This window comes from Hemicordylus capensis, chromosome 6 (assembly GCF_027244095.1).
Source record: "Hemicordylus capensis ecotype Gifberg chromosome 6, rHemCap1.1.pri, whole genome shotgun sequence".
NCBI lineage: Eukaryota > Metazoa > Chordata > Lepidosauria > Squamata > Cordylidae > Hemicordylus > Hemicordylus capensis.
The window spans coordinates 26,464,567-26,485,879 of record NC_069662.1 but is presented as its reverse complement, the minus strand read 5'-3'; the positions used below and the strand labels follow the sequence as shown (position 1 = coordinate 26,485,879).

Genomic DNA, 21,313 nt, shown 5'->3' with positions numbered 1-21,313 from the left:
CACCTTGGTGATTCTCCCCCCCCCCATCATCTTGGGCCAGCAGGGCATTAGGATGATTGGGAGTGTGGACTGATTCTCGAAAGGCTACATGGTGGTGGGAAGAGGACAAAGAAGGAATGAGAGGAGGAGAAAAAATGAGCTGTAGGCCAGCTGCTGGAGACTAGATAGGGTTGAAAGACAAAGCCCTGTTCAGTAAGAGGAGGAACAGGTTGATAAGCAACATTGTTCCCTACCATAATTCAGCCATGAGATGAATAGAAAGAAGCCCTGACATCAGTGAAGAGACCATGTTTGCTATTATTTTGAATTAGCTGCCAATGATGAACTTTAATTAATCGTAGTTATGGTAGTCTTGTAATTATTCTATAAAACATTCTAAAGGGAACATTTGATGAACACTATCCAATGAAATTAACTGTGCTCATCCATACTGAGATTTCCTGCTCATTTAAACTAGTTTCCTTAAACTGTCCTTGATGGAAGCCTACCTCATTAAATGAGCTGTCCCATATTATGGCATCTTCATTGATGGTAAATGCTTGGTCTCGGGGAGCCTGGGGATCCATCCACCCAACCTTCTCTCTATGAAAAGAATGGTTTTTGAAAACAATCCAGTTGATAATATCCAATCCAGCTGCTATCTCTCCGTTGTGGTTAAAGGAAACCTTGTCCCCTGCACTGTTGTTGAATGCAACATCTTTCAGAAATTGATGCATCTACATTAAGGAGCGAAAGGCAAGCGTTTTTAAAAGGCTGTCGTCGGAGCTTTCCAGCACATATTTACTAGCATCTATAATATTACATCCTGGTCATTGTTGTGGTATTGGAAGATTCTTTGAAGAAATGCTCATTCTTAATTAACTAGAAGTTGTAGGAGGGACCACAACGTGAATCAGCAAAATTACAATAGTGTACTCTGCGCTTATAGTACGTTCAGGGCTTGGGTGTAATCCAAAAGCAGAAAACCTATTGAAATACAGTTTATCCTTTTATTCAGATAAGTGTTGAGTGTTTCTCAGCCTTTTTGGAGTCACGGACCGCTAAATTTTTCATGCGCAGTTTCCCGGACCAGCAGTTAGTAAAGGGGTTTCAAGTTTAAGTCTCTCTCTCTCTCTCTCTCTCGCTCTCTCTCTGTGTTTATTTATTTAATAGACTTCTATACTGCCCCAAACTTGCATCTCTCGGCAGTTTACAGTTAAAATAATATAAGTATTAAAATCATTAGATTTAGAATCTTTTGCAAACATTTTACCGACCTCGGAAGGATGGAAGGCTGAGTCAACCTTGCGCCCCTGGTCAGGATCGAACTTGTAACCTTCTGGTTACAGGGCGGCAGTTTTACCACTGCGCCACCAGGGGCTCATCATTGGACATGGTAGTGGTGTGCATGAGTGTCTGCATGTGTTGTCACCACTAACAGGCAGACTGTGACACATCTGGTGTGGCAGTTGGCCAGGGCAGGACAAGCTACCAGTGGTTTTGCAGTGGGTGGGGGTCATGAGTCATTCACCCTCCATGGTTAGCAGGGCTGTCCTTAGGGCATGGCAAGCAGGTTGGCCACCTCGGGTCCCACTCTTTTAAACCCCATTAGAATTAATTGGAAGGGGGCCGCACACAGCCTGATTTTCCCCAGGCCACGCAGCCCACCAGGGCTCTCTAAGGACAGCCCTGATGGTCAGCTCATGATAACCCAGTAGGGGGAGGCTAGCATTCAGTTGCTCCACCAAGCCAGCATCCAAGCATGCACGAAGGGGTGTCACCACATCCCCAGCCATAGAGAACACCCTCATGCTCTGGACACTGGTTGGTGGGCATGACAGGAACCATCCAGCGACCACCGGCAAGTCCAGCCAGACTTGATGAAGCATTGCCCCAAACTGGATCGGCTGCCTCTCCTGGCCTGCCACCGGCTCCTGGAGGTATTGCAGAACACACTGCTCCACACTGCTATAGGGCTCAGTAGGCTCCTCCAGTCCCCCTGGCAAAGTGCCAAGGAAGCTCACTGTGAACCACTTGGTGGCTGATGCAGAATTAGCAGTGTACTTGGTGCCGCCAGGGGCAACACACTGCTGGACCACAAAGTGATGATGATGATGATGATGATGATGATGATGATGATGATGATGATGATGATAATGCTAGGTGTGGATTTCACACTGTCTTCTTGAGAAGAGCAGTGGACAAAGACTGTATCAGAGTTGCCATCTAGCCAAACAAGATATTTGTGGCAACAAAGAATGGCTCAAAGCAACCTTGGAAATGAATGTCCAGTCCTGGCTGGGTAGGTCACACAATTCCAAGCCATGCCTCCTTGCCAAGGCATGGCTGACCAGCTCTTGTTCCTGCAGGCACTGGAGCAAGAGAAAGGTGATTACCTGACCAAGAGTGCATGTGTGTGCGGAGGAGAGAGGTTACTTTCCGGTGCCATTGGCTGCAGTCTGGCCTGATGTTGCTTTCAAAGAAGCAAAGCTGAGAAGACACCAGGACTCAACAGCTGGGGGAAGGCAGGTAGGCCCCAGTCAGGTGGGAGGGGGGACACATCAGGAAACATGGGAAACACCAGGGAAACAGAGAGAGCCTGGGCCACCTGGGCATCAAAGAGAACACCAGCCTTCCCTGCCCCTGAAAACAGTCCAATCCATGCAAGTAGGCACACAGTAGAAGCAGGAATGAGTTGGGCCCTGTATAAAAAAGTGCAGTCCAATCCAGGAAGGCAGGAACATAGCAGCAACAAAGAGCTGCAACTTGGGGCTGCTAAGGAAAAAAACAAATAGCACAGCACCCAGTTATTACAGCCACTGGGGGCTGTCTACAAGCAATAAGGGTGGGGAATCCATAAAAGGGGAAAAATTATAGCAGCACCCAGTTAAAGCCACTGGGGCTGCTGGTACAATTGCAAAAACATTAGGTGGGGTGGAATCAGCACAGCACCCTATTTATTAAAGACACTGGGAGCCGACTACAAGCAAGATGCAGAAAAAATTCAGAGGAGAAAAGATAATGTAGCACTCAGTTAACGCCAGTGGTGCCACTGGTACAATTAAAAATAAATTAGAAAAAAAGGAAAACAGTTGTTGTTGGCACAGCAAATTAAAAGGAGTGGGGAAAGAAGTGGGGAAAGAAATAGAGAAAGATAAGTCCAACTGGGCCAGGAAGGCCCCAGGCCACCACCCTCCTCTCCTCTTCTGCTTTGTCGCTGCAGTCTCTGTCCTCCCTCTCTCCTGATGTATCCTTCATCTTCAATAGGAACTGGCACACTGCAAGGGCTCTCTGCCTCTCAGGACCTTAAATAATTTTTGAAACCTCCCCTCACCTTGCATCCTTCCCCCAGCCAATGGGGGCACAGCTGCCAATGCCAAAACTCAATCTGAATGATAACAAGCCATTCAGCCGCCCAGAGACATAGGTTTGGGCGGGATATAAATTTGATAGATAGATAGAGATGGATAGATAGACAGACAGACAGACAGATAGATAGACAGATAGATAGACCGACCAAGAAACAAGAGGAACTCAAATCAATCAGAAACCAGTGCCAGAAAACCAACCAGCAAGGGTAAAACAAGACTCAAAATGGCACTCAGAACACTCAAATTTATTTGAACTCAAAACAGGCCCTTTATTTTAAGGGCATTTCATTTTGAATTTGAATCCCTTTAAATGGCCAGTTACGAGTTTGAATCAGTTTTATTTTAATCAAATTGTTTTGCACGTCTCTAAACATGAGTGTGTTGCATTATTCATTATTATTATTCATTATTATTATTAAATCCTTAGTAATATAAATTATTATAATGTTGATTACATAATAAATAAAAAAATCAACAAATTATTAAAAATACTAATACCAATAATAAGTTTTAACAACAGAGGTAGCAGCAGTAATATAATTTTGATAACACTTTTCAACAAAAACTTTATCAAAGTGGTTTGCACAGAAAATAAAATAATAATAATAATAATATAATAAAATGCTGAAAGTCCATCAAACAGTAGAGGAGGAGAAAAGAGGCCTTGAAGAATATATAAAGGACAGTGAAGCAGATGCAATTAAATGGTCGATAATGAGAAACTATTAAACAACAATGAAACAAAGCAGGCCTACAAAAAAGAACAAGTCAAGAGCCAAGCAGAAAAATGGAAAAATCAGCCATTGCATGGTCAATATTTGCACAATATAAATGGGAAATCAAACATCACCAAGACATGGCAATGGCTTCAGAATGGCAACCAGAAGAAAGGAACAGAGGGTTTAATATTGGCTGCCCAACAGGGGCGTAGCTAGCCCGCCGGCGGCCCATGTGCAGCCGTGGTGGGCGCCCTGATAGCCCTGCCCCCTGCGTCTGACATCAGATGCAGGGGATAGCCACGCCCCCCTGACATGGGGGGGGCGTGGTCTGGCTCCCAAACGGAGCCTTGAGGCTCTGTTCGGGAAAAGCAGCCATACGGCCCCTTCGGCAGTTAAACAAAGGCTGGTGCTGCGTTCGCAGCGCAGCCCAGGAGCGGCTCTTCCCTGAAGGGAAGAGCCGCTTCTGGGCTGCGTTGCAAACGCAGCACCAGTCTTAGCTCCTGAAGGGGCCGGGCAGCCCCTTCAGGAGCTAGTTAGGCTGGTGCTGCATTCCCAACACCAGCCAGGAGCGACTCTTCCCTGCCTTTGCAGGGAAGAGCCTCTCCTGGCTGGCGCTGAGAACGCAGCGCCAGCCTTTGTTTAGCTCTCGAAGGGGCCGTGCGGCCCCCACTCGGGAGCTAAACTACCGCCCCCGCGTCTGACGTCAGATGCAGGGGGCGTATCAGGGCAGCGAATGGTGGCTCCTGATTGGGCACAGCTCAGGTTCATTGAACCCGTTCGCCTAATTATAGCTACACCCCTGCTGCACAAGAACAGGAACTAAGAGCAAATGCAATAAGAGCAAAAGTATAAAAACCAACAACAAACAGCAAGTGCCGCCTTTGTAAAGAAGCAGATGAAACAGTGGACCACCTAGTCAGCTGTTGTTAAAAGGTCGCACAGATTGACTACAAACAAAGGCATGACAAGTTAGCAGGGATGATACACTGGATCATCTGCAAAAAATACAAGCTACCTGTAGCCAAACATTGGTGGGACCATAAAATTGAAAAAGTTGAAGGAAATGAAGATGCAAAAATATTATGGGACTTCTGACTACAAACAGACAAATATCTGCCACACAATACACCAGATATAACTGTAGTTGAGAAGAAAGAAAAACAAGTTAAAATAATCGGCATAGCAATACCAAGTGAAAGCAGAATAGAAGAAAAAGAAATAGAAAAAATAACAAAATACAAAGATCTACAAATTGAAATTGAAAGGCTGTGGCAGAAGAAGACCAAAATACTCCCAGTAGTAATTGGTGCCCTAGGTGCAATTCCAGAAGACCTTGAAGAGCACCTCAGCACCATAGGGGTCACAGAAATCACCATTAGCCAATTACAAAAAGCAGCTTTACTGGGAACAGCCTATATTCTGTGACGATATATATAACAATTGACAATAAAATTCAGCCATCCCAGGTCCTTGGGAAGGACTCGATGTCTGGATAAAACAAACCAGTCAATAACACCTGTCTGACTGTGTAAACATAAATAAATAAATAAATAAATAAATACATACATACATACATACATACATACATACCTGCCATCCCTGTTGGTTCTTTAATTCCAGTCTCTCTCTGTTCACAGTTGCTCTGTGTTTATGCCTAGACGAATACATGGCATGTAAAGCATGGGCTACAGCATAGGCAGCATTGTAGATGCTGTAGCTGTGGCCAGACATCCTCCTTTCAAAAAATTCCCCAGGAAGGCTCTCCAGCTTCTCCTCACCGGTGCAAAAATTGACATCTACCTCAACTGGATCTGAATTAAGGAATTCACACTCAAATACTTGCTTCCAGAAGTCATGTATAAAACCATCCCCTTTTATGCTCAAAGGGTTTTTCTTCTCAAGAAATTGGAGAAATCCTGGCAGCTCACTGGAGTGAAGTGTAAAGGTTAATGAACCATGGAATATTTCTGTATCCCAGTTCCTTTGGAATATAAAAGCAGTGTGCTCCACCTGGGTTGTTGCTATATACACTTTACCTTTTGGTGTTGCTTTTAATAATGGCATCCATCTAAAAAAGGCAACCGCATACGATTCTCCATAGGCAATCAACACATTGGCTTTGCTCTTCATGATTCTATCACATATTTCTGATGCATCTTCAAGGCTGCCTAAAATCTCCATTATAAAATGTATTGTGGGGAGTCTTTCTATGAAGGCAAAACAAATGCCACGCTGGGAAAACATTGGAACCACTGTTTGTACAAATCTTTCTCCATTTTTGTTATCCATATAAACAACCCCAATCCACGTCCAGTGGAAATGCAGAAGTAAGGAGAGAATTCCTTCATTCTGAAGGGCTTCCTTTGAGACCAACTGGTAGAAGGGAAGTCCTGGAGTTTTGTCATTCATCACTGGAGCAGCACCATAGATAAGCTAAGAAGGAATGTAATGGGGAGAGGGAAATAGAAAAGCATAATAGCATTCCTGTAGTAATTTCAAATGTTGATGGCACAGTTGTCTCAGGGCTGTGAGATGCACTTCTAGTTGAGATTAGAGCTGTTTCATTCCTGTTGGCTTTGAGGAATCAACTAAAGACACATCTCTTCAGCCAAGCCTTTTAGTTAGGTGTTTTTTCCCCATGGGTATTTTAATTTGATCTTTAATATATTTTACCTGTTTAAAATCCTTGGTTTGTTTTATGCTGTAAACCACCTAGAGACTTGAATAGTGTGTGGTATACAATCTTGCTGAATGAATGAATGAATGAATGAACGAGATGTTGGAATTGGTAGGCACTTGGGAGGTCTTCTAATCCTGTTTCCTTCTCAGATTAGGAAATGTCTACAGTATGCATGACAGATAGCCATCCAGACTCTGAAAATCTCTAGAGAATGAAAGACCATCACTGTTGGAGGCAAACTGTTCTACTGTCGCACATCTCTTACACTTGGGACATTCCTCCTAACATCTAGCCTAAATTTACTTCCTTGTAACATCAACCGATTGGGTTGTCAACAACTCAGGAGGTAAGGCTACAGCATCTGGGTCTTTTGCCTTTGGAAAAGAGGTTTTTTTAGTTTAGTTAAGCATAGAGTAGAGAGAGTGGACAGAGAGGATCCCCCGCATGGGGTCATTTAATGGGGGGAGGGTCATCCCATTAAACTAATGCCCAGGAAATTTAGGACTGACCAAAGGAAGTACTTTTTTACACCACACCTAACTAATTTAGAGAATTCTCACCTCTATTTTCTCACAAAATATTTTTTGGGTTGAAGATAGGACTTGCAAAATGAAGTACTTCTTCACACCGCACATAATTAACTTACGGAATTCTCTGCCACAGGATTTTGTGATGGCCACTTGTTTGGATTTCAGCAGACAACACTTAAATAAATCAGTCAATCACCTTTATTATGCTCAAAGCCCCGTATAGGTAATAATACAGTAAAATAGATAATAGAGCCATATTGAATGTTGCTACATATATGCAAACAACTATCAATGAGTATAAACATGTCTAAGTATAAAATAGGCTATACAATATACTAAAGCACTAATGTAAGTGCTATTGCAAAAGGGTAAAAGTGAGATAGCAAAAAAAAATAGAAGACAGCTGATAAGTAATAGAACTAATAATACAACTAACTAATATAAGCTACTAACTAATATAACTAATAATACAACTAACTAATATAAGCAATATATAAAAATTGGTCTATTAAAAATACAGCTCTAATAGGATGAGTAGTAAAATGGAAGTAAAAGTTAACTATCTATGAGTAAAATGCATCTAAGAAGATAAAAGTATTTAAAAAGACATATTAGGATGTAGTATGAGGTTTAATGGTCCGTAGTTAAAATCACGGATTATGGGCTGGCAGTCATAGTCCGACAGATCTTGCACACTGCTGCACAGAACCTAGCAACATTGTATGTGAAGGTTCGCTTTTCATCCGAGAGCAGCATCTTAGTGTAGACAAGACTGGGGCGGCCGGGGTAGCTGAGAAGTAGAGGAAATACGAGCTTCTCCCGAGTGCCTTTATAAAATGGACACAAAAAGAGAACGTGTGCAGTGGTTTACACCTCCCCAGAGGCACAGGGGCAAAGCCTTTCTGTTAATGGGATCTTCCTGCATTTGCCTTCCAGCACACAGTGGATGGAAGAGCATGACAGCAGGCAAGGGTGAACACCCTTCTGTGGCTTGGTATTTCCAGCTGAGACACATATGTGGGGGGGGGGGGATAACATGAACCTAGAGTTGTCCAAGGCCAGGTAGCCAGGCACCATACTTAGGCCCGCCTGGAGTTCCATGTCCAGGATCCAATTTTTGATGGCCATTTTCACCTTGTCACTGCACATAGAAAGGTGGTGAGACAGGGAGATACACAATAGTGCCATCTTATTATTGACTGCCTGCTTCCAGGAGGATTGAAAGTTGTCATTCAGCATCAATGGGGCCAGAACCAGTGGGCAAAGGGCTAGTTGGAGCCAGTGATTGAGAGCGGTCATCCAAACTCTGGCCTCAACTGTTATCATGTCAGTTTCCAGACCCAGAGTCCAGACAACAGTTTCAGTGTTTACTTTAGGGATGTTCAAACAGGTTCGAATTCGAACCAGTTCATTTTGAGAGTTGACTGGGGAACAGCTCGGGGCTCCCGAGTAGAGCTGTGGCTATACCTGCCTTGCACCCAAACCGACTTTGGTGCCCAGGATCCCCACGGGAACAGTTGGGGCACCCTCAAATCCCCACTATTCTGAGGTTCATAGTTTATTTTTTATATATTTTTAAAAGATTTTAGCCTGTTTCAATGCAATGAATAGGAGTCCCTCCCTCATTCATAAGTAAAACAGTGTGTGACTCTAATTGCTTTGAACTCTGAACTCAAGGTTCACAGCAATAAAGGTCATGCACTGTTCATTGCATTGAAAAAGGCTAATATCTTTTTTAAAATTATAAAAACTAAACCATGAACCCCACTGGTTTGGGGGTCCTAGCGGGAGTTGTGGCCATACCTGCCTTGCACTCACACCCACATTAGTGCCCAGGCACCCCCCAGAGGGGCACTTTGGGCATAATAAAATCTCCATTATTCCCTATGGGGGAAAAGGCAAAAAATAAAAAAAAATCATTAAAAAGAATCTAAAATCGCAGGAGTGTCCGATTGCTTTGAGTTTTGGTGGGTGGTAGGCACCCCAGAGTTCACTCTCAAAATTCACTCTCAACACCTGCCTACCACACACCCTGGGTATGTGACCCTAGGTGGTCTGCATTAGGGATGTGCACAAAACCAGTTTGCCCGGTTTGGTTCAAATTCAAACTGGGTTCAAACTGGGGTGGGAAGGTTCAATTTTGGTTTTGCTCAAACCCCCCTTTGGTTTGGTTCAAATTCAAACCTGGTTCAATCTGGTTTGAGCCTCCAAAACTGGGTTGTGTGATAGGTACCCATGGGTGCCAACTACCACCCAAATCCCAAAGCAATCAAACGCTCCTATGATTTTTAATGATTTTTTGAATTTTTTTATTATTGCTCTTTATTCCCTATGTGGGGTATCTGGGGGGGGGGGAACTGGGGTGGGTAGTAGACACCCAGGGGTCGGATGCAATTGGACACTCCTGTGATTATTTGTGAAGTTTTGAAGTTTTTTTCATTTTTTAATTCTCCCCATAGGGAATAATGGGGATTCCAGCAAATGTATCGCTTCACATCAGGGAGAAAGGGGTGGCCCAGAGAAGAGTGTGGTGGGTGGTAGTGCCCAATGGGGGCAAAGAAGTGACCACAATTTATTTCAAAGGAATTGGGCAGAGGGCTTATTTTTAAATGATTTTTGTAGTTTACGCATCACCCCTTGGAAACAGCAGAGTTGCTTGACCTTCTGAGATACATGAACCATAATGACTATGGATCTATCTCAAGTGGTTTAGGGACCAATGCATATTGCTGGTAATACGCTTGATCTGGTCTTTCACTCTGAACAAGGTGGTGTTCCGTGGATGGGGACTCCTGTGATTTCCCCATTGTCATGGATGGACCACCATCTGGTTAACTCTGGACTCATGACCATGTCCCACCTCCACAGGGGCGGAAGGCCCATTAGGATGGTCCACCCGAGAAGGTTACTGGATCCAATAGGATTCCAAGAAGCCTTGTAAGGATTTAATTTTGGCTCTGCTGGTGACCCTGTCGACACTCTGGTGGAGAATTGGAATAATCAACTCACCAGAGCAGTGGATATGATTGCTCCGATGATTCCTCTCCAACCCGCTTCGAAACTGGCCCCTTGGTTTATGGAAGAACTATAGGGGCTGAAGTGGCGAGGTAGACGACTAGAGTGTAAGTGGAGGAAAACTCAACTCAAATCCCACAGATTATTACACAGAGATCATTTGGAGATCTATGCTCAGGCGATACGTGTGGCAAAGAAGCTATTCTTTTCCTCCCACATCGCCTCCGCAGGTTCATGTCCGGTGGAGTTGTTCAGGGTTGTGAAGGGGCTAATGTGAGCCCCTTCCCCCTTGAATCAGTACTTAGAACCAACAATTACTCGCTGTCATGTTTTTAATGAGTTCTTTGTGGACAAAATCTCTCGTATTCGGGCCAACTTGGATTCATTCTCCACAATTGTTACACAGTCTGATACCAAGGTGTTCAACAGCTCCTCTTATGTGATGACCCTGGATGAGTTTCAGTTCGTGACTCCTGAGGTTGTGGACAAGTTGCTTGTAATGGTGCGGCCTACCACCTGCCCTCTTGATCCTTGCTGGACATCGCTTATACTATCTGGCAGGAAGGCTGTTGTTAAGGGCCTGGTAGAGATTATAAATGCTTCTCTGAGGGAAGGCAGGATTCCTCCTTGTCTTAAGGAAGTAATCATTAGACCGCTTCTGAAGAAGCCTGCCTTGGATCCCTCAAAGTTAAATAATTACAGGCCTGTCTCCAACCTTGCATGGTTGGGCAAGGTGATCGAGAAGGTGGTGGCCTCCCAGGATCAGGTGGTCTTGAAGGAATCTGTTTCTAGACCCACTTCAAACTGGCTTTCATGCAGGCTATGGGGTGGAGAGAATGAAACCTGAGCCTATCAGTCTAACAGTCTGATATTACCTGAGCCTATCAGTATAACAAATGTAGGCTCAGAGCAGAGACAAAGACCAAGATAGAGAGGGTTCCCTAACTGGCTATCTCTACTCCTGATGCCCCTAATGGTCAATAGGATTTGTAGGTACAGAGAGTTGATGCCTTCTGGAGCTTGAGTATAAAGGTAAATTATGCCATTGATTTCAACTTCTGGTGCCAACAGAGCCCTATGCCCTATGCTTCCTGTATCACTGCTGCCTAATATAGGTGTTTCCCATAGTCTAGGGAACATACCAGTGGAGATTCGAACTGACAACTTTCTGCTTGTTAGTCAAGCATTTCCTCTTACCTGAAATCCAACATATATGTTCAGTTATTCTCACCTCTATTTTCCCACAAGCAGTGGTGTAGCAAGATTGGAGGGGACCCTGGGGCAAGATTTAAATTGCCCAGCTTCACCAGTTCATACCTAAGTCCTCCTGACTCCTCACCAGCCACTCTCGAGCTAAACTGACATGACCTGATGTTGTCAGCAGGACTGCTAAGATGCTTAGTGAGAAAAGGCTTGCCTTAAAGGGACTACCTGTTCTCACAGAGCCAATGCAACAGAAAATGGCCAGAATTACTTGGGGCAAACACCCAGTGTAGGAAAGTCAGGGGAGGAGCTTGCCATCCCCTGAGCAACCATGGCCCCTGGCCACTTGCAGCGCCTATCTCCTTTGGAGTTCGGTCCCTGCTGAACTTTACTTTACTCCAGACAAAGAGGTTTCCCTCCCTCTGCTAAATATAAATGAGTCACCACTTAAAATGATGTGACCTTTGCCCAAACAGCTGGGGGTTGGGGGGCCCCTTCTGTTTACTTCTACTGCTCCCAATACTATCAGAAGAATATAAGAACAGCCCTGCTGGATCAGGCTCAAGGCCCATCTAGTCCAGCATACTGTTCTACACACTGGCCCACCAGATGCCTCCAAGAAGCCCACAGGCAGGGGGTGAGTGCTTGCCCCCACTCCAATTGTTGCTCCACTGCATCTGGTATTTAGCAGCATCTTGACTCTGGGACTGGAGGTGGCCTATAACCACCAGACCAGAAGCCATTGATAGACCTCAATGACTTCGTCTAAAGCCCCTTTTAAAGCCATCCGAGTTAGTGGCCATCACCACATGCTGTGGCAGTGAATTCCATAAGTTAATTATGCACTGTGTGAAAAAGTACTTTGTTTTGTCAGTCTTGTCTTCAACCCAGAATACATATATTTTTAATTGAAATATAATAGTGTGAAAAAAGTCTTAAAAGAGCATAGTCCTACAACAAGGGTGGCGGGAGTGAGACACATCCTACCTGGGGAGTCTTGTAAATATCCAATACAGTTGCCACATTAAGGGAAATGGGAGAGTCTAGTCCCCCAATAATTGCTATCAGGTTATTCTGGAGGTCACAGTTGTAGTTGGGGACAAACCGCTCCAGTGTGGATGAAAGCAAAATTGTGGCATGATAGGTTGACTTGGCATTGAAATAGCTGTCATAGACATGGAAACCCAAAGTGACGTTGGGTAAGAGCTGAGAGTTTTCATTGATTTCCTTTACTGCAAATTCCAAGGCCGCGATGTGCTGGTAATTCTTTGGCACTACACTAGAATGAGAGTAATGAAAGTATATTTGTGAAACAACCACCAAAGCATTCAACAAGGTCTTCATTATTATGTTACTTATACATTTTATAAACATAGTGATTATGTGTATGTACAAAAGACCTTGGACTAGGTATAGCTTCAATACATTTTCTAAAATGTATTGACAGGCGGTCTTGGAGGAAACCGATTACCTAGACCCATTTCAAACTGGTTTTTGGGCAGGCTATGGGGTGGAGACTGCCTTGGTCAGCCTGATGGATGATCTTCAATTGGGAATTTACAGAGGAAGTGTGACTCTCTTGGTCCTCTTGGACCTCTCGGCAGCTTTCAATACTATCGACCATAGTATCCTTCTGGAACGTTTGAGGGTGTTGGGGGTGGGAGGCACTGTTTTACAATGGTTCCGCTCCTACCTCTCGGACAGATTCCAGTTGGTGTTGGAGATTGTTGCTCTTCAAAATCTGAGCTTTTGTATGGTGCTCCATACTTTCTCCAATGCTTTTTAACATCAACATGAAACCTCTGGGAGATATCATCAGGGGATTTGAAGCTGGGTGTTACCAGTATGCTGATGACACCCAGATCTACTTCTCCATATCAGCTTCTTCAGGAGCTGGCATATCCTCCCTAAATGTCAAGATAAGGGACCACACAGGGCAAGAAGCCACAAACAAAAAAAAAAAACCTGTATCCTCCCTAAATGCCTACCTGGAAGCAGTAATGGGCCTGATGAGGGAGAATAAACTGAAGCTGAATCCAGATAAGACGGAGGTATTTATTGTGCGGGGTCAGAATTCTAGAGATGATTTTGATCTACCTGTTCTAGATGGGGTCATACTTCCCCCAAAAGGAACAGGTTTGCAGTCTGGGAGTACTTCTAGATTCACACCTCTCCCTGGTTTCTCAGGTTGAGGCGGTGGCCAGGGGTGCTTTCTATCAGGTCCAGCTGATATGCCAGCTACGCCCGTTTCTCGAGATCAGTGACCTCAAAACATTGGTACATCTGTTGGTAACCTCCAGACTGGACTTCTGTAATGCGCTGTACGTGGGGCTGCCTTTGTACGTAGTCCAGAAACTTCAGTTGGTTCGGAATGCAGCAGCCAGGTTGGTCTCTGGGTCATCTCGGAGAGACCACATTACACCTCTGCTGATGGAGTTACACTGGCTGCCTATAGGTTTCCGGGGAAAATACAAAGTGCTAGTTATAAAGCCCTAAACGGCTTAGGCCCTGGGTATTTGAGAGAATGTCTTCTTCATTATGAGCCCCACCATCCATTGTGGTCATCTGTGGAGGTCCGTCTCCAGTTGCCGCCAGTTAGTCTGGTGGCCACACAGAGATGGGCCTTTGGAATGCGCTCCCTATTGAGATACAATCCACCTCATCTCTGACAATTTTTAAAAAATATTTTAAAACCCATCTTTTTACTCAGGCTTTTTCAACTTCTTAATAATGTATAGGTTTATAATTCTGTGATTGATTTTTAAATTGTTAGTTTTTAATTGTTCTAATGTGTTTTTATGTGTTTGTAACTGTTTTATCATTGTGAACTGCCCAGAAACACGAATGTAGGATGGTATAAAAGTGTAATAAACAAACAAACAAACAAAAAACAAACAATAGCATCAAATTACTTTGCAGATAGGCATTCATGTTGAGAATTAGCTCTCTCTAGGTTTCTTGGAAAGGTATGGATTTAGAGTACATTAAAAATAATCACATTCTTCAAAATTACCAGATGATTCCATTTAGACATACACATATATTCATATTAGTTAAAGCCTCCATGCCAGAAGGCATGATGCAAGAAAAAGAATGAAGAACCATTTTGGATGAAAGGTACACAATTTTACTGAAAGAATTTATTGGTTTCAGAATGGATATCTCCAGCCCGATGAAGTGTGCCTAACTTCAGCTTAGGGTTAGACAACCATATCCTTTCCCCAAAACCTTGTGTGCGAAACCAGACCATCAAATCAGTCTGCTGCTAATTCCTGCCTCTCTAAGGCTCCTTTTGTGGACTTCACCCTCTCCCCCAAGCTGCTCAGTCTTTGAGATTTGTGGAGCCCCAAAACAGTGTCAATCTGGTAGGAGTGTCAATCTTAGCCCCTGAACTCCAGTGCCTCTGTGAATGGATTGACTGCTCCCCCTTTTGAAAACCAGTCCAAGGATACTCAGTAATCAAACCCTGCTACATCTGTTCCCAGCCTGCATTGCAACTTCCCAGAATGGACCAGGCAATAAACCTTTTCAACTGCAGAAGGTAACCTGTGTCCTTTCTTCAGTGGTCTGGCCCCTGATCATCTTAAAGCAGTCTTCAATGCCATCCTTTAGTATGAGCCAGAAGCAGCTGAGCTGAGAGGCGCCTCAGTCTGACTACTACCTTCAAACAGACAATCTGAACAGCAAGGGCGGAGGGCTGTCCTTGAACCCTGCAAACCTATTTAAATAAATCAAAAAAGCTAAGGGGTAGTGCCTCCCACTCCCAGCTGGCAAGCTGGGACATCTCAAATATCCCAGAGACAAACTGGCATATCATAAATTTACGTCCTCACATACTCCTGCATTTTCTTTTTGCTGGCACAGTGCTTCTGGGATTGGGAGAGCTGCCCAGGCAGGCAGCATGTCTTTTTCTATACTGTAAGGGCAGAGGCCCTAATCCTGACACCCTCCATCTTTAGTGCATGCAGTGAGGATTGGATTTGCCAGCATGTTGTTGCTGTTGTGGCCACTGCTGCTCTTTGGGAACAGCAGCACCTCAGTTTCCTCCTGCCCAGAGTGTATCTCATCTGCCAGCCTCCTCATAAGGATTCAGATTAGTGGAGTCTCCCTTACCCTCTTGCACTCCCAATGCCCCCCACCCCTGGACACTTATGAAACACATCCCATATAGAACTCAGTGGAATTCCTTAAAAACTTCTGAACAAGTGATGCAGCTTGTGTTGCTGCTGTAACTAGGCTGTGATCCATGAATCCTGCCAAAATTACTTGCGGGGGGGGGGGGGGACTTGTGGAATGGGAGCAAGCTGGCTTCCATGTAAAACATGGCACAGATCAAGATGTCCAAGAAAAGCTGCCTGCACCTGGAGTCGCTTAGAGAAGTTAGTGAGGAGGAACACTTGAAAGCAGGGGTTCTTAAACTTGAGTTGGCAGATCTTATTGGACTACAACTCACATCATCCCCAAAAGGCCTTTGTGGCTGGAGATATTGGAGATTGGGAGTAGCATTTGTCCACTCTCCCAGGTTTGATAAACCCTGTTTTAAATATCTGCAAATAATCCTAGCCCCAATTCACCTTATGTTCCATTACTATGTGATGCACTCTTGTCCAAGAATACTCCTCATTATTGAATTATGTCTGTTCTTTATATCTAACAGTGATTGTCAGCTGTGGGGACAGAGACCATGTCATTTAGAATCACTACATTGCCTGGCACACTCTTGTGATCAATATGTTTTCAATATCCCTCAGAATAGAACTGATCTACATGGGAAATGTTCAGCATTTTCTGTACAGCACTGTTGAGCAACAAGCTGGGATCAAGGTGGTATTCTGTGGTGATTTCTCAGGTTCTTCTTAGGCTTTCTCAGGCTTTCTCAGGCTTCAATGCTGTAGACTGCAGTGCCCACCCACCTAGTTGGCCAGATTTGGCTTTTTAAAAGCCAAATTCTGGCTTATGGCCCATTTGACCCACGAGTACACCCCTTAGGTTCTGGCCACCCTGCCACCCACCCACATACCCCCATCTATCATGCAGTATAAGAAGATGCTCCTGAGAGCAGTTATGTGAAATATACGGACCTTTTCTTCCAGAAATCTAACTGATGGAACAAAGATGCCCACCCACTCCAGAAATGGACTTTGACCCTTCTGTGTCTCCCCTCCAACATTAAAAAAGGACAAAGGGTCAGGGGCTCTCAAATGTGGTCTCCAGATGTGGGCCAGGCCATTGTGGGTGGGGGGATGATGGGAGTTCCCAGCTGCCCTCTGGACGTTGGGGCAAAAGGTGAGAGTGCCCACTGAAGGAAAATAAAGAGAGCAGTCACTGGCAGTACAGGGGCACCTGCCATTTTGAAGTTGGCTGAGGATGATGATGATGATGATGATGATGATGATGATGATGATGATGTTTTTGCTAGCCTCTTACCCCAGCTTAACCTTCCCCCAACAGTGCCTTTGATTTATACTGAAGTAGTGGAGCTCTGTGGCCCCTCCAAAATGTAGAAGATGATGACTGGGCAAAAATGAATCCATTTTCTGATGGTGCAGCATCTAGGACTTACCTCACTGCTGTGTCTATTACTCACCACTCTGGTGGACAAAAGTGGGGAAAAAATACAAAATAGTAATGAATAACTCCTTACCCTAGCCCTAATGGCATTGGTGCTGGAGGATCTTCACTGAAGTCTATTGAAAAGGAGAACATGAAATTATAAGAAGCCACGGCACCAATGATGAGGTCTCCTGAACGATGATACTCATGAAGTGGAGGGTGTGGATTATAGACTCTGCATTTAACTATGTGACCCTTACACATAATATCAGGATGTGGTGGGAGGAACAGCACCAGAGATACAAGCATTCTGAACAGAAACATTCCCTTTACCCAGAGATCCATTAAAAAAAAAAAAATCAAAAATCTAGTGCACTGTAATAAGACTTTCTATAACACTGGCCTAACTCATTAAAGCCTCGGATAAGCCTGAAACCAGGAATCTAAAAATAAAAAGTATCAGTGAAAAGCTTGGTGGCTCCTTGCATGTCCTTAGTCCATAGCTCTAATTCTGAATCATATAAAGTATTCTTATACTTTCCTTGACAGACTATAACATTCCATTTGTAACAGGAACTAATTCCCTGGGGTGTGGGAGGGCACTGGCAGGAAGCAAAATTCATTAGAGCCCTACTGATAATGACAAAATTGCTGAGCGCCAGTGCAAAGTTGTATATTCCCTGTAGTATTCCAGAAAAAAACATGTTTCTCCTGTTTGACTGAGTTACTTCAGAAAATACATGTGCTTGGCATGATGCAAGTTCAAGAAAAGGACACCATAAGTACACAGTCTTAGTCCAGACCCAGAGAGAAAACAATTGCTTAAATCATGGGACTTACCTTTTTATGTGTATTCCTAGAAAGTTGGAATATACAAGAGTAACCCCCCTCCCCACTGACACTTTTGCCACATTATGAAAAAGTGCAATCCATGTTCTTAAATGTCCATCTGTTCTCCCCCTAATATGATATTTGCAATATATACGGTGTGTGTGGGGGGGGGGGGGCCACTGGCCTTACTGGCTCTGACGTTCCCTCGACAGCCAAGGCCAGAGAAGCCTCAGGCGAGACTACCAGCTGGGTTGAGCAGCCCAATGAGCAACTGGCCGAGATGCTTCAGGACCAAGAGCCCAGGCGAGAAAGGCCTTGGGAGTGAGGCATCTCTGGGTAACATGAGCAGGGCGCATCGCAGGGAAGGGTGGGGCAAGTGAGGGAGGAGGCAGTGGCAGACAGAGATATAGCTGAGGGGGATAAGGGTGAGAGCAGCCTGGTATGGCAGGGCGGAGGCCCAGTTTGCAGGGGCATCAGAAGCATTAGCCATCAGAAGGGATTTAAGGCAGGCTTGGCCAGTGCTGGGGGGCAGTTGAAGGGCGAGTGGTGGAGGCTTCCGGAGAGAGATTGGCACAGAGACCTAGAGGAGCCAGGAAGAGGAGGACTCAGCTGAAACAAACCCCCTTCCCTCAAAAACCCTGAGGCCCTGCCTAGAGGAAGTGAGAAGCAGATGTAGACAAGAGAATAGCCATGGAGAGACCAGCACCATGACACAAAGTTTCTCCTTTTATACTGGATGAGAAGAGATCTATGCCAAATTCCCTCCACCAGCTGAAGAGAATTTTGAATGCTTCCAGAGAAGAGGTGAGTGAGGTCTCTGAAATCAGAATGGACTAATATACTACAATTTGATCATTGTTATGAAATGAGTGCCATAGGAAAATAATAACAACAATCACAATAACAAGAGTAACAGTAACAATTGTAATAATAATAATAATAATAAACAATTTTTTCTTACCCACCCCATAAAAATTTGTCCATTGGGCAGCTCACCACACAGTATTAAAACAACAATCAAAACCACATAACACATGGAATCACAAAACACACCTCCACACACACACAAAACTACAAAATACAAAATAAAACCATTTTAAAACTTCTTTTAAAAATCCATTTTAAAAATCAATATTTAAACAGTAGTTTAAAGGGTGCTTAAGAGAGCACCTTCTTTGTCATGAACCCTGTCACCTATTAAGATCATCTGGGGAGGTCCAGTAATGGCTTCCACTTTCTAGCTGCCCCAGGGCTTTGGAATATGTTCCCTGTCAAAATAAGAGCATCTCCATCTCTGTTTGCTTTTAGGAGCACCCTCCTAAAAACTTTCTTTTCTTCTGTTCATTTTGACTGTCACTGGACAGTACCAACTATCCACTCCCATTTGCCAACTACACTCCCCCTCCACAACTGCTAGGCAGTGGGGTACTCATTTTAATTTTTAGGAATACTGAAATGTTTAGATTCTTTGGTGTCTAATAACTTTTCCTCATAATGAATCCCTATGAGGATTCATTATATGCCTTCATTTCTTCTGTTCATTGTGACTATCATTGGACAGTGCCAACTGTCAAATGCCATGTATCAACTACACACACACACACACACACGTACTCAGTTAATTTTAAAGGTATTATTGAAGTGTTTAGATTCTTTGGTGTCTTCATTACACACCTTCATTTCTTCTGTTCATTTTGACCCCACTGCTTTGCAGGTGTGTTTTGGGGGTGGGGGGATTAATGACATCCAATGTTCCAACTACCCTGCAACACACAAGCCACTGGGTACTCAGTTTATATTGTAGGAATTTTTGAGGTGTTTAGACTCTTTGGTCTATAATGAATCCTCATAGGGATTCATTATGAGGAAAGGTTATAAGACACCAAAGAGCCTAAACACTTAAAAATCCTAGAACATAAACTGAGTAGTACCCCACTGCCTTGCGGATGGGAGTGTAGTGTAGTTGGCACATGACAGTTGACACTTGGCCCTGTTGAAAAGACTGTCAAAATGAATAGAAGAAATGAAGGTGTGTAATAAATCTTCATAGGGATTCTTTAAGGGAAAGTGTTTGGACCAAAGAATTTGAACACTTGAAAATAGTGACCACACATTTTGCTCCATAACTCCACTTGTACAGGGGCTAGAGCTTAGCTTTTTAAAATAAAATAAAATAATGAAATCTGGAAATCTGGTTCGAATCTAATCAGGCATGACTTGATTTAGACCAGAATCTAGCCAATGGACCACAGGGGTGATTTGTTTTGTCTCCAAATCACCCGAATCAGCTAGATTTGGATACAAATCGATTTGTACTCAAATCAATTTGTACATCCCTACTACTCAGTTACCTGTGCACCATAAAATGAAGAAGACAAGGGACAGTAAGTGGCTTGCACATTAGTTAGCATCTTCATTTGTTAAATCAGACCTACCCAAGTGCAGGTACTACCATGGTGAAGGCCGGAAAATACTGTTCCTGTAGAATCTCTTGCTCGGCTGATGGATTTGGAATCAGTGAGGAAGCTGTGGCTGACTAACAAAGTACTGGTGCTACATGAGAAGCACCATTGCTGCTGCTTCTGAGGGCCAGACTAATACATTGCCGGCATGTGTAGGGCGGGGTGAAGTTCAAAGAGCTCCCCTTCCCCAGAGGTGGCCTGTGGCCCCTGAAAATATTCCTGAGTGCTGTATAGACTTCAGGGACTTCTTTGGGGGTGGAATAGAGTACTTTAAAGGAAAGGAGAGGTCATTGAAACTCATCCACCCACATAAGCACTGACATCCACTCATCTTGAAAGAATGGGTGCTGTGTTGCACAACTCCATGCATAGAGCGCTTACTACCAAGCACTGCTGCCCAGTGACACAGTTACATCACAGGTATTCACATGCATGCTAGGGTGTGGGCAGTGCTCAAGCTTTCTGCTTCCCAGTAATTCAGCCGTTCTTGGAATAGATTCATTAGCCCCCATTGTCTTGAAACTTCTGAAAGGATAAGATATATGTCTTCTACAAGGAGAATGATATGTTCAGACTTTAGTTTGAGCATCAACCAGCAGGAAGAAAATACACAAATATCTGTTTATATAATCATGATAGCAGTTTGAGGAGAGAGATATGCTAATATTCATATGTGCACCAGAAAACCTCTAAGTTTTCTTTTTAGAACAAGGCATTAGAGAAGTTTTTTGTTAGTGTGTCTGAGGAAGCTCTGAGAAAGGAACGTGGAGCTTTCACATGAAGGACAAAGACATGCCCAGGCATTACTTGCTTGTTCCTACCCCAGAAAACAGACCTGGGATTCATGCTGCTCTACTCCCTCCTTGCCAGGGCTAAACGATAAGAAACACATGCAATGGGAAGAGGATTCTAGAGCTGTAATTGGATAGAGGCCTGGGAGGGATGTGGCCACAGCAGTAAGCAGCTTCTC

At 44.0% G+C, this 21,313-nt stretch overlaps 1 protein-coding gene across 1 annotated transcript in view; it reads right to left on the bottom strand.

Annotated features, from left to right (window-relative positions):
* LOC128330998 (vomeronasal type-2 receptor 26-like) overlaps window positions 1–17,359 on the bottom strand; it is a 32,257-nt gene extending 14,898 nt beyond the window's left edge. Inside the window, exons 1-4 of the mRNA XM_053264365.1 lie at window positions 17,142–17,359; window positions 12,485–12,776; window positions 5,660–6,502; window positions 489–716 (exon numbers count right to left, since the gene is read on the bottom strand). Coding sequence (XP_053120340.1) covers window positions 489–716; window positions 5,660–6,502; window positions 12,485–12,776; window positions 17,142–17,359 — 1,581 coding nt within the window. The remainder of the gene's footprint in view (window positions 1–488; window positions 717–5,659; window positions 6,503–12,484; window positions 12,777–17,141) is intronic.
* Window positions 17,360–21,313: the final 3,954 nt, after the last annotated feature.